Source organism: Rhynchophorus ferrugineus, unplaced genomic scaffold (assembly GCF_030347505.1).
Source record: "Rhynchophorus ferrugineus isolate W39M unplaced genomic scaffold, kcgeb_rfMv2 rfM10, whole genome shotgun sequence".
Classification (NCBI taxonomy): domain Eukaryota; kingdom Metazoa; phylum Arthropoda; class Insecta; order Coleoptera; family Curculionidae; genus Rhynchophorus; species Rhynchophorus ferrugineus.
The window spans coordinates 11,395,202-11,410,020 of NW_027472589.1; the positions used below are offsets into that span (position 1 = coordinate 11,395,202).

Sequence of the window (14,819 nt, forward strand, 5' to 3'; positions counted from 1 at the left end):
ATAATACATTTGCCTGAACTTGATCTTGAGTCCATCGTGTAAAGCCTTCAAATCCTCGCCTTTTTTTTTTCACCGAAAAATATTTGTCTTCGGTGTCAGAATAATCACTTTTAAAACAGTGAAATCAGTATCGATAGAACATTGTTGTCCTAGGGTTAGCACAGCATTCTATGACCTCCAGTTACCTTTTCCTTCAAGTAAAAAAATAAAACTTTCAGCAAATGCAATTTACTCGATACAAATTCAGAGATTTTTAACGCACTGAAAAAATATTCTGTTCACGACGATATGACAAATACTGGAAAGTTTAGCATGAGTGAGGATTCAACATAAAGTTGGTTATAAATGTACCCTATTTGATTTAATACACAGTAACACCATCTATTGTAAATCCTTTAAAATTAATATATAGGCAGAAAGCTATATTCCAATTTAAACTAAGAAACTTTTAAAATAATTTAAAGAATTGCGAAATATAACTAAATGACTGTAAGTAACAGGATACTACAAATTACTTATGATCCAACTGTATAATTTTTAAATTCGTCATGATTCACATGCTGCCAATTTCAGTTTTCTGCCACCATCTGTTTTATCATGTGCCGGAATGTTAGTAATAAAAATTACCACATAATAAATACTACCTCATTGAAGTTTAAAATAAAAATATATAAAATGCTAGAGAATATTTACATGGATATAATAGTGGTAAAAATGCCAGTAACTATTTAATACAATATGGACATATGGACAACGAACATATTACATAGGTCTGCAATTAAAAAGCTGTTTGAGTATTTCAGCATACCAGAAAACGAAAATAATACGAAACTAAAAATTTCAGGACGCCATGCTTTTTTTAAAAATATTTTCAGCAGTTTTGAAACCGTCAGTGCTAATAGTTTTCAAATAAAGACAGACCTGTTTGAGCCAAAATAACAAGAACACTCGGTGAGTGAATTCGCCTAACAATTTCTATTATATTTGTGACGAACTACTAAAATCAAATGCTTCAAATGAATATCACGAAATTTTAATTAATAAATATGTAATGTTGATAAAATATGAATATACACGACGAAAAAAACATGTATTTATTAATTAAAACACCATTATTAGAACTGTCAAACACATTGGGAATTAACCTGACAATGACACTGTTTGAAAATATTACTATAGCAACGGCGGTTACTATGGTAATGTCACTCTAATATATACTTGTCATTGAAACTCTTTGTTTATTAAAAGAATATTAAAAGATCCAATTCGGATAAAATTTGCTCTAAATCTAAATTGAGAAGAAATAAACCGATTGTAAACTCACGTACTAAAATTAATTGTTTTAAATGTATATCAAGAAATTTTAATTAGTATAAATAAGTAATGTTGATAACATAAAAATACACGATGAAAAAACAGTTAACACTTACTTATTAGAACTGGCAAACAATGTCTATTATATTTCTTATTCCAAAAAATTCTTATTGTTAATAAAACTATTAATTAAAAATATTCGAATAAAATATTCCTCGCATATATTACCTTAGCATTTGAATATATCTTTGTTAGTGAAGAGCAAAGTGAACGACTTCATCAGAACATTAAAGATATAGAGAAAGATACGAAGAAAATAGAGAGACTTTCCCGATTATTTCCACAAGCGGAAATGTACAAACAGGGATCTTGCTGAGGAGTAGAAAAATTTTAGATCGTGCTATTAGACATATGTTAGATTAAAGTGTGTATCGTTAATGGCTTGTAAATAAAAGAATATTTTTCAAGTTTATTATCTCTTATTTTAATGTAATCACTCGTTTAACAAGAGAATTTTTTTCTGCAGAACATGTTGTTATTTTGCGGTGATATTCAACACACATTATTCAACAGTATTTTCAAAAAGATTTAAATCAATAGGTAGTTTGAAAGCCAAGTGAACTGTTTTGTTTTCGTCAATCAAAATAGCAACAGATTAAAAATGTTTTCACTTTTATGTATTTAACTTTGATAAAACTTTATAATAAGTTCTTTTTGTTATTGATTTAATTTTGAAAAACCTACATAAACTACCTCTACCAACTGAGATAAGCCACGTCGTATTCAGGTCAGCTCTTTTGTTAGTTTTGGACACCTCAATTGCTATAGTGTTTACAACAGTATCCACAAAAAGGACAGTACATTAGCTGTGAGCAATATTATATAATAAACATTAACATACGGTTAATAAAAACAGCGTTATTAAAATTGACAAACACATTGGCAATAATCTGACAATCATACTGTTTGAAGATGTTACTATAGCAATGGCGATTGTTAGCAGCGGTTGCCGTTAATGTCACTCTAACAAATACATGTCAGTGGAATTTTTCTATATTCAAAGAATTATGTATTATTATGGAAAAAAAAATTTTAATTAAAGTAAATATGTAATGTTGATAAAATATGGACATACACGATGAAAAAAAAACATTAATTAATTAATTAAAACAGGGTTATTAGAACTGACTAATGCATTTGAAATAAATCTGACAATGACACTGTTTGACAATGTTACTATAGCAACGGCGGTTACTATGGTAATGTCACTCTAATAAATACTTGTCAGTGGAAATTATATTAAAAGAATATTAAAAAATCTATTTCGGATGTATATATCGGATATAATATATAATATATATATATATATATATATATATATGTATATATATATATATATATATATATATATATATATATGCCAGTTCACCATAAAAAACAGACCCCATCATTTATCGTTTGGATATATCGAAAAGGAATAAACTAATTGTAAACTTACGTACTAAAATTAAATGCTTCAAATGAATATCAAGAAATTTTAATTAAAGTAAATATGTAATTATAATAAAATATAAACATACAAACACATTGGAAATTAATCTGACAATAACACTGTTTGAAAATGTTACTATAGCAACGGCGGTTACCATAGTAATGTTACTCTAACAAATAATTTTCAGTGAGACTTTTGTATATTAAAACAATGTTAAAAAAAAAAACTACATTTTGGATTGAATTTGCTTAAAATCTAAAATCTTTAAAAATATTATCTATGTATAATTCTGACTGAAAAAAAAAACTTTAGCATCCGTACTAAGGCGCAGGCTTTACGCTCCTCCTCCCTACCACCTGAAAAGCTGGCACGCTCCAGACTGGTGAATATAGCTCAGCATCCTGACTTAAGTCTCTTCAGTCGATCATCGGTGTCCCTTCTGGCGAGGTGTTACGCGGCACGCGCTCAGCCACCACCTCAACAATCTTGCGGATGGTATCGCGACCATCGGCCGTATCGTAGCAACCGGCTGTCATCGACTGTCACAAAGAAAACAACAACAACCTGTAGTCGGATCGGTTCCTGTTCTGAATCGGACGTATCCAAGATGCCACGCGCCTTCCTGCTCACCCATCGCCGTTACAACTCCACGGACGAGGAGGACGACACCAGCAAAAAAGGTAGGCAATCGAAAAACCGGGCCACTTCGGACGTATTTATATCGGCGAGATAACGATCTGAAACTTGTTGTTATTTGGCACCCGATCAACTTTTAACAAGTAGCCAGAGTAGAACGTTTCGGTCGGGGGGGAAGGCGATTTTGAATCAGCGACCGATGATGATGCTACGTCAATAAAAAGGCGATCTCAAAATAGTCGCTCAATGAAGTGCGTTCGACGCTTTACCCGAAGACCAGGAAAGATGCCCATCGGTTATTTTTGGTTACTCGCTTTTTCGGCTCGGATTTGACTCATTCCGACGGTGGTTTCGATACTAAATTTCCGAAACGTGGCGGAAAGTAAACGTTCCGCTGGCCGCGGGCCAGATTTTCGGAAAGACGCAGTATATGCGTCATCGATTTTTTTTTCCAAAACGTTTTCGATTAACAGCGGACGTGGTCCACAGGTCTCAGTCCGGAACATTCTGTCAGTACCGCGGAACATCCCATGGATATCCAGATGTCGGACAGCAGTTCCGATATGCCGGACGAGCTGTACAATCTGACCAAGTTGGCGGAAGTGGCGGTCGCCACGGGCCAGATCCTGGAGAGCAGAAATCAACAGTTGATGAGGTGTGTTTGTTTGGTACGGTTTAGCACGACGAAATTGGCACGGGTTTTGTTTGGTTTCAGCAGAAGCAACGGCGGAAATTACTCATCGGAGAACGACGAGAGAGGTCGAGATCGAGAGAAACACCTAATCACGTACACCCACAAGCTTTTCGACAAGAGTTCCCGAACTCCTCGACAACATTTATTAAAGGTAAGGATGTCAATATGAAAATTTCTGTTTAAAATTGAAATATCGCTTCTCAGAATTCCTGAATTAACCTTCTCGTGTTCAAATGCTCTAACTTTGTTACATGTACTCATTTCGTCTTATTTGAAGATCACTGATTCTGCCTATGATATCAAAAATGTATCTAACTTTTCTTTATTCACTTTTGTCACCAACACTTTACGTGTTTGCGACCATATGTTGAGTTTATTTTCTACTAGCGACCCGCCCCGGCTTCGCACGGGTGCAATGCTGATACTAAATTAAATACACTACAGAAAAAATATGAACGTTGTATGTAAAAACATAGCGGCCCGCTCCGACTTTGCACGGGCATAAAATATATATGCCTATGTCACTCAATGAAAACATGATTAAAATCGATCCAGTATTTTTGGTTCATTCATTACTGCCCTTGGCCTGCACGCATTAAATTTGGAGTAAAACAATTCATCTTCCCCTATACTTACTATGAAGATTTCCTGCTATCTTTGGAATATCTAAATTCATACAATTTTTATTACATTACACATTTTTAAACGCAAATTTTAAATTTGTAATATTTCCGAAAATATTTGTTTAATTTACATGCTGTAAGGAACCATATTGATCTATATTAATTGCACACTGTATTTAAGGTACTTAATTCGATAAGGATTAATGCCGTATTGCTTAAAATAGCTTCGTAAATAAGCCATTTTCTCACGTAAAAAGTAAACAATAAAAATGGTTAATGTGGGTTATCCCTAAAAGATAAACATATACCATCGCGGACTTTTTTGTAGACCTTTTTATGGTGTACAATACTGTAGTACATTAATTTGATCTAACTCGTAGGGTTAGGCAGCGTTTTTGCTAATTGCTAAATAAGCCTAAAAAAATAGGTTAATTTACGACATCACGTTAGAAACCTCTAAAATTAGCAATGTTGCCTTAGTATATTATGCATGTATTATACATATAAACCTTCCTCTTGAATCACTCTATCTATTGAAAAAAACCGCATCAAAATCCGTTGCGTAGTTTTAAAGATTTAAGCGCACATAGGGATATAGGGACAGAAAAGGCGACTTTGTTTTATACTATGTAGTGATTCCAGCTTTTCGTAAGCCAACGTCAACAATATACCTATGGGTAATAAGTATTATTATATGATTTCCGTTAACATATATAATATAACCATCCTGGCATGTAGAAGATCACTTCAGTAAGTGATCTACTGTACAAATTATAATCTAAACTTATGTGTCTATTAATCAGTTCGTATGGTAGTTTGCGTTCGAGCCTACGCACTCTACTGTGATCGCGCACATTTAACTATTTGGCGAGTGCATTGGGATGCACTAACAGTCATGTACCACCCAATGTCACGCCACGTTTTCAACCACAATTCGATTTTGTTGAAATGAAGTTGGAGGTTTCTACAGGCTGATATTGGATCCTCGTGTGATGATAAAACAACCGCTGTATCGTCAGCACACGTTGCAACAGTAGTGTTTCTTGAGGTCGGTAGTTCAGCTGTATACAATAGTGGCCAACAATGGGCTAAGAGCGCTGCCCTGCGGAACACCCGAATATATTGGCTGTAGGTCAGTGTATTCGTCACCCTGTTTGACAATAAAATGTCTGCCTGTGAGGTACGATTTCAGCAGCTGAAAGTGCGTATGGGGCAAAAGTTTTTTCAATTTAACGTGCAGTCCAGTGTGTCACACCTTGTCGAAGGCCTGAGAAATATCGAGAAATACAGCGGAGTTATATATTTTATCGTTTAAGTTTTTTTTAATTTGGTTGACTAATCTATGTATTTGTTCTGTTGTTCCGTATTTATTACCGAAGCCAAATTGGTGGTTTGGAATAATATTTCTCTCTTCTGCCACTATTTTTAGGCTTATAGGACGATAACAGGAGACGTTTTCTGATTTTTCTTAGGTTTAAGAATCATAATGATTTGAGCCACTTTCCAAGTGCTAGGAAAGTAATTAAGTCTTACCATGGCGTTCTGACAGCTCTTTTAAGATTCTTCCAGTTATTAGTCTATTAATTCTAGTTATTAGGTCAAAACCAGGGGATTGTTTAGAATTGATTTCTTAACACTAAATTTCTCATGTGGCAGATCCCTTTGAAACGGAGTTTTAAGAAAGTCAGCTGTGTTATTTTCTTCTGTTGCGGATGTTTCAGACAGATACGGATTAAATACTGATTTTAAATGATTAGAGAAAACTTCCGCTTTATCTTTATCATTCCTAGCCCAGGTATTGTTGTCAATTTTAATGGGTGGATTATGTTGTGGAGGCTTTTTAATTTTTTTTTCCTTTTAAACGTTCTTGTATTTAAATGCTCCAACTTCGTTACATATATCGTCTTATTTGAAGATCTTTTCTTTATTCACTGTTGTTACCGATACTTTACGTGTTTGCTACCATATGTTGCGTTTATTTTCTTTGCCAGCCTCTGGTAAGCTTTTGAATGTTTATAATTCATACAATTTTTAAATAGATAGATAGATACATGATTTCTTTACTTGATTAATGTCATAAATAATTTACTTTCTTCCAATACCCCAGTTTTGTTACGTATGTTCATTACAACTTCTTTGGAAATCATTAGTTCATCAATATTACATTCCTTTTATTTCCCAATTAGAACGTGTTTAATCCATCATCTATCATGAAATTTCGTTCCGTTTTCCCATCCAGAATCAAGCAGAGCATTTTGATTCATGAAATCGTCATGAAATTTAGCTTGACAACATGTTTTAATTACTATTGTGTTCATTTTTATCACTATTTAGCTTTAATTCAAATTAACAAACACCTAAAAAAATTGCAACATCACAACATATATAGAATAAACCTAAACATATCAAATTAAATAAGTTATTCATATTTCCTTCCATGTAGACACCCCCCATCGCCTCTATATTTATCCCTGTATCCTACATGAAGATGCCTTATCTTATTCCATGGAAAATATATTATTTTCCCCTTCATCGCACGTAAACTAAACATTAACTCTAAATTCTAGTCTCTACCCTAAAATGAATGCTATGAGGCGATTTCACTTACTCTAATAACGTTGTTAAAATTAATGAATTTACTGGATACGGCAGTGTATCCTTCACAACTTGTGCAACTTGCAACATGTGACTGGGTATTGTCATGCAAGATGATGAACATGTATCTGTTCCTGTAAATCCACTATTTATATGTTAGTTACAACAGCCCACAGAAAACTCCTTTTTTGTTTCTCGAACAGTGAAACAGCGATATTGAAATGGCATTTTCATTCAGTTTTTCTCACTTTAGATCTTTTTCATCGCATGTAAACGTCTGGAAAAAATATATTCATCAACTACTAAGCTATCTGAAAATTTTTCGAGTATACGAACTTTGTTTTCATTCAATAAGTCTTGCAATTCATTATCGTCGAACTTCTTGTATCTTTCTTTGTCATTGACACGAAAATCGACACTTTTAAATTATTGAAACCAAAACCGACAATTCTCTCAGATCAATTCTTTGATGATATAACAGGTCAATTGAAAAGTCCCGACCTCACACATAGATGGCGCTACTAGAATTAAATCTGTATGTCTTTTAGTTAGCCCTAACCCTCAAAAGATGCCTGTATAAATTTGACAGCTGTCGGATCATTAGTTTGTGAATTATAGCATTTTGAGTGAAGCAACTTTTGTTATTGTGAAAAAAACTGGATAAAAGGAATTTCGCGTGTTGATAAAGTATTGTTATTTGAAGGGAAAAAATACAGTTGAAGCAAAAACTTGGCTTGATGCCGAGTTTCCGGTATGGTTGGTATGGTATGCGAAGTTTAGACGTGGTGAAATGAGCACCGAAGACGGTGAACGCAGTGGACGCCCAAAAGAGGTTGTTACCGACGAAAATATTAAAAAATCCACAAAATGATTTTGAATGACCGTAAATTGAAATTGAATAAAATAGCAGACACTCTAAAGATATTATCTGAACGTGCACATCATATCATTTACGAGCATTTGGATATGAAAAGGCTCTGTGCAAAGTGGGTGCCGCGCGAGCTAACTTTTGACCAAAAACAACGAAGAGTTGATGATTCGGAGCAGTGTTTGAAGATGATCAAGCGTAATAAACCCGAGTTTTTGCGTCGATATGTGACAATGGATAAAACATGGCTCTATTATTTCACTCCGAAGTCCAATCGACAATCATCCCAACCCTCTCCAAAGCGTAGGAAAACGCAACAGTCGGCTGGCAAATTTATGGCGTCTGTATTTTGGGATGCGCATGGAATAATTTTCATTGGCTACCTTGAAAAAGGAAGGACCATCAACGGCGACTAATACATAGCGTTATTGGACCGTTTGAAGCACGAAATAGCCGAAAAACCACCGCATTTGAAGAAAAAGAATGTGTTGCTTCACCAAGGCAATGCACCGTGTCACAAGTCAGTAAAAACTATGGCAAAAATCCATGAATTGGGCTTCGAATTGCTTCTTTATCCACCGTATTCTCCAGATCTGGCCACAGCGACTATTTCCTGTTATCAGATCTCAAAAGAATGCTCGCTGGGAAGAAATTTTTGTCGAATGAAGAAGTGATCGACGAAACTGAGGCCTATTTTGAAGCAAAGGACAAATCATACTACAAAAATGGCGTCGAAAAGTTGGAGGGTCGCTATAATCAATGTATCACCCTTGAAGGGAATTGTGTTGAATAAAAAAACTAATTTTGCCAAAAAAAATGTGTTTTACTATGGTAGGCCTGGGACTTTTCAATTGACCTGTTATATTTTAATTTCGTGTTAACTGTAACATTTATTTGAATAATTTCTATATACCGCTGATTGTAAATTCAGTTTTAATATAAATACCAAAAATACTAAGTTATCTTTTTAACTCTTTCAACTTTTTCATGGTCATCTTCGTATTTGGACCATTTCTCGTATCACGAACTTATTTCATTTTTCTTTGAAATATATTTCGAGTGATAACAGCGAGATAAAACAAGCATTTAATCAGTGATTGTTTTGTTTCTCTTTATAGACTGAACAAATAAATCAGACTCTCTTCAATCTTTCCAAGGCTCAGCCCGTGATCCTTCCCCACAGCACCACCAGCGAGATCTCCAGCACCAGCAACGGCAACTCGTCGTCGTCGGAGTCCAACGACCACGAATGCCAAGAGTGTGGCAAAAGGTTGGTTCGATTCGGGGGTCTTCTTATGGTTTTGATACAAAATCTTCTCATTCTCTAGGTACAGCACGTCGAGCAACCTGGCGCGCCACAAACAGACCCACCGAAGCCCGGCCGATAAGAAGGCGCGACGATGTCCCCACTGCGACAAGCTCTACGTCAGCATGCCGGCGTTCTCCATGCACGTGCGCACCCACAACCAGGGCTGCAAGTGCCAGTACTGCGGCAAGTGCTTCTCCAGGCCGTGGCTCCTCCAGGGCCACATCCGTACCCACACCGGCGAGAAACCGTTCAGGTGCACCATCTGCTCGAAGGCGTTCGCCGACAAGTCCAACCTGAGGGCCCACATCCAGACCCACTCGAACACCAAGCCCCACGTCTGCGGACGGTGCGGGAAGGCCTTCGCCTTGAAGTCGTACCTGTACAAGCACGAGGAGTCTTCGTGCATGAGGATGAACCGTCAGTCGCGCGAAACGACGCCCGATAAAGGTCAGTTTACTTCTCGTATTGATTGTTTTATTATTGGTTCCTTTCGTTATTCGTTATTTCCCCCTTTGCTTTGTTTTGCATAATGCCAGGCGTACAGTAAACTACATAATTTTTAAGAAAATGGAAAAATTTATTTATTCAAGGTATTAGACGTTTGATTTATGGATGCCGTGCCCAAAAAACTGCTTGTTCCTTGAGCAAAACCATTCTTCGATTCATTTTATCACTTCCTCGAAACTGGGGAAGTACTGCTCTGCAAACGCGTGTTCCATTAGGCGAATAGTTGATAATCGGACGGGGCAAGGTCTGGAGGGTAGGGCGGGTGCGATAATGTCTCATCCAAGTGCTTTCAACGCTTCCTTGGCCGGTTTTGCTTTATGTTACCGTGCTGTAAAATCACCTTACCGGGTCTTCGGACCCATTCTGGACATTTTTCGATCAATGCATGCTTCAAATTGATCATTTATTGTCGGCAGCGATCGCCATTAACTGCCTCGCCAGATTTGAACAGTTTGTAATACACCACGCCACTCTGGTACCACCAAATACATTGTCTTGCGACCAAATTTGGAACACGATTTGGCCTTGGAGTCGATCGACCGACTTTGACAGGTCATAACCCTGATTTTTTGTTTTTAGGGCATAGAGTAATATATAGAGCGTTAACTTAATACAAATAATTTCAGAATTGTTTTGCGTGGTCTCGGCGGGATGGCGCTGGGAACGTCATTTCGCTCAATTTCATTGGTTAGTTTAAATCACCATTACAGGCACCTGTAAAGAAGATATTTTAATAGGAAAGCATTTCATTGGTCGAGGACTTCATACGCATCACGTGACCAACCTCTGACGTCACGTTCTACTGACCAATTAAATTTCAAATAAAACCCAAATGTAATTTTTCAAAATAATTTATTCAAATAAAATTCTAGATAAATACAAATATTATAAAATATTATAGAGCTAAAATATACGCATATAATGAATATATATAATTAATATAAATAAAATATAATGAAATATAAATATATAAATAAAAAACAATTAAATGTGAATATAAGAAAGGCTGCAATCTAATTGAATACATAAGATATCTCCTGGCTAATATAATCAAAATTGTCTCTAGCGCTATTTTCCTTTTTCATATTTCTTTAGTGCTATCAATTTAAATAACATGTATTATGGTCCGCAGCATTAAGCCTACCGACTGGCGAGTGACCAACTTTAGAAATCATTCCAGAAGACATTCGGTCTTACCCAGCCTGTTTACTGACGTCACTGGGATCATTTTCCTTGTCGGATTTTACACTCTTGCCTAGGACAATCACAAACATAAATTTACTACCATGCCCCAGCTGTCTGACCAATATTCTGGTTATCCCAATATTCGTTCACAGCACCTATCATGGTGGCAGGTGATCCTTCCTCAAACCTTACCAGATTCATAGCAGCAATAAAATACGCAGCCTCCCTCTCAATTTCCCCACATCGGTCTCATCCTTCACATAATCCCATTCCTTGGTAGAATGAACATTATTCCCAAGTAATCAGAGAGAGAGGAAACGGGCGCTATCACGCTTTAGGTCCTCTGCAACATTAGAAAATGTCATTGTCTTCAAGCACAAACGTGCCTTAGCTAGAAGAACCATTACCAATGTCAAATCGTCGTCCTGGTCAACTTTCGCCAAAAGCCTCAACTATAGTTTCCCTTCAACATAATTTTGGAACAGGGTTGGAAAACTTAAAGGTTCCGCTCTTCCAACTCTATCGCTGGCCTGTATTCTGAAGGTACTCGGCATTCCAACCCATTCGTTATCCCAAATATCTTAGCTCAGCGTTTTGCCTCAGTCTCAAGAAACGACAACCATAGTACCTCCCAACCCCCTCTGGCTTTACCGGATCCCTACAACCCACTCTAATGTGGAGCTCGTCAATGTCCTATTATCTTTAGCAGAACTATCATCTGTCCTCCGTCGCCAGCGTCCCTCCACTCCTGGCCCTGAGAATATTGTTTTCCCCCTGATAAAGAATCTTTCTTCGCAAGCCCTCACCCTCCTAGTGGACATTTATAATAAGATTTGGTTATTTGGTTCCTTTCCGCCCTTCTGCTCCCACTCTGTCCTGATCTCAATATGGAAGGACAAACCTCCCGAACATCTGCCTCAAGCTACCGTCCTCAACTGTCTATCTTGGAATTCAAAATTGGAAAACTAAAACGCTTATAATTTTCGGTTCTCACTGAAATCTCGAAACCAAGATCGAGTGAGTCCATCAGCTGGTTCCTGAGTTTTGCGGACACGAACATTCACAAGTCGAATTTGTATATAAGAAGAGATCCATTTACCAGTTTCATGATCAGATACAATATTTCCTTACAGAAAAATCAATCGCCTCACCGACCCCAGTGATCGTATCCGCCAGCAGACTTCCAGACTCGGTGATACGGTCCACCGACGCCGTACGAACGCCCATGCTCTACCGGTCCACGGTGATATCGCCGAATCCCGAGAGGATCCTCTACAGCACCATCAAACACCCGTCGGTCATCTTGAACGTCTTCGATCACATGCTCACCCAGGAGCAGCCGGTGGACTTTTCCCGAAGCTCCGCCGACAAGAAGAACAACAACTACAACGCGATGGCCATAAAAGTGTAGAGGCGAGACGGCGAGAATCCGCGAAGAAGGTATTGATGTCCAGGGACCATGTCTATATAGTATTTAGTTTGTATTTTTATTCGCCCAAGTGCCCGTGGCCTCCCCCTCCGAGGGAGGATCCATTCGTTTAAGTTAGTTTTAGTATTTATATACCAAAGTATTTATTATGGACACTTGAAAAGATGTTAGTATAGTTTGTTGTGTTGCATACTCTCTCCGTCTCTGTATAACAGAGGTACAGGGTGTCCTCCGCGCGGCAGCTCCGTACTTAACGACAAACGTCTAAATTTATTACGTCGTAGCATAAGGAATTCGCGAGGCTATGGTAACCAAAGGTACTATTAGCCGATAAACCAGGGTTTTTCCTTTTAAGTTTCCCCAATTTCTCGTTTGTTTAGTTCCCTAACCCCCTTTCCGTTTTTAATTTTATGTTCGTCCGACGGGGGTTCGAACGCGAACCCCCTCGCTGAATCTGAGTGGAAAACTAGTCGGCAGCGTCACGGTCGGACCGCCACCTGTCGAGGTGATCGGGTCCAGTTGGCGCTGGAGTAACTGGAATAGTCATTATCTCTTAAGGTTTTTTTTTGCGCCTAGTTTGTAGAGTAATTTATTTTATTTTTATTTGTTTATTTATTAACCTATCGGCTAATAATATGAACGCGTCAGGCCTAGTCATTAGTCTTAGATTAGTTGTTAGTCGATTCCCAGTAGGCGTGGGTCCAGGAGGTGGTTCTGTAAGCACTCCCCACGCACTACGATGGCTGGATTGTGCAATATTATTAGTGTAAATGTTACTGTAGAATATTTAGTCATTCCCTCGTGTATAATTTATAACTTGTTTGAATGTTTTTTTTCTATTGTTTCGTGTGCGAGTAGAAAAAGGAACAGAAAGATTTGAAAATCTTGTAAATAATTTCATTCCTGCAGAAAATAAAATGAGAAAACTAATCTCGGTTAATGTACTAATTTTGTCTACTTTTATACCATTGAAATAAAGATGTTAAAAATTGTACGTTTCATTTTCCTTTTTTGTTGTAAACAGTATTGAGTGATATTCGAATAGGTTCGATAAGCCTACATACATTTCTCATTATTTTGGAAATATAAAGCAGTTTCAAAGAATTTCAGTATTTAAGACATTTAATTGCTTAAACTTTTCCATATACAGTGTTTTTTAAGTAAGGTATATGTGTTATCAAAGAAATAGTAGATATAACAAAATATATTAAATTATTTATTTAAAAAGTAGTTTAATGTATTAAAAAGAAATCTTACGATTATTTATAAACATTTCAGTTTTCCTGCACTGTAAAATAATCTGTTATTAATGTATATTTATTAATTACAGTTTTATAGCAAATATAATTATTTAAATAGATATTGTGGATGAAATGGCGAAGGACTTAATTCGGATTAATCAATTACAATATTTGTAAATAATGTAACATGATATTTTTTATACTTAAATGTAAATTGTAGTTTTGAGTCAAATATATTTTCTTCATACATATTCTGATAAATACAATTTCCTAATATAAAATCGATAAAATGGTGAAGGCAATTTTTAAAATATTTTTTCAACATCTATTATAGTTCATATATAAAACAGTTTTTTTCATAAGTTTCTACTGAGAGAGAAATGATTTCTCTTTAAATCGCCTAGAGTGAGGTGGCAATATCTGAAATCCCTCATATAATAATGTGTTTATGATACAAGATTTCATACAAAGGATACTGTCAATTCAATCGTGTTCTAGCCTGAGTTTTGGTCAGACTAGAACATGTTTGGAATTAGAATTAGAATCCCTTGTATCAATACAACAATTTTATTTCCAATTTTATCTATTAAAATAAAATTTTTCAACTAAAGTTAAAGTTTATTTCTATCTCCATAAACATGTCAAAACAACCAAAAATATTATTGATCCTGTGACATTGTATCAATTATAAAAGCTATGTAATTGTTCCGCAATGTTAAGTTTTCCGAATTTCTCATTTAGTTTCAAATACTTCTTCCCAACCATTTAATCTTACCAAAATCTCCGGAGGCATTGATCAGTAAGCTTCAATCCAGAAAGTCACCGGGTTTCGACGAAATATCCATCACCCAGTTGAAATAGCACAAGCAGTTCGCCGAACTGACTAATAAAGTCAACTCCATTCCGAGACTGCAACATTTCCCAGC

General features: G+C 36.3%; 1 protein-coding gene across 4 annotated transcripts; it reads left to right on the forward strand.

Annotated features, from left to right (window-relative positions):
* The first annotated feature begins 3,111 nt into the window (after positions 1-3,111).
* On the forward strand, positions 3,112-13,644 carry LOC143204050 (uncharacterized). Of its 4 annotated transcripts, none has more exons than XM_076416490.1 (6): positions 3,112-3,486; positions 3,932-4,097; positions 4,158-4,287; positions 9,341-9,492; positions 9,551-9,978; positions 12,357-13,644. In XM_076416490.1, exons 1-6 carry the CDS (start codon positions 3,414-3,416, stop codon positions 12,632-12,634), a joined length of 1,227 nt encoding a protein of 408 aa, XP_076272605.1. In that variant the 5' UTR covers positions 3,112-3,413; the 3' UTR covers positions 12,635-13,644. The 4 variants fall into 4 exon arrangements, with proteins under 4 accessions (XP_076272605.1, XP_076272603.1, XP_076272602.1 ...); XM_076416488.1 differs by having other exon boundaries at positions 3,223-3,486; positions 9,380-9,492; XM_076416487.1 differs by having other exon boundaries at positions 3,223-3,486; positions 4,161-4,287.
* The last annotated feature ends 1,175 nt before the right edge of the window (positions 13,645-14,819 follow it).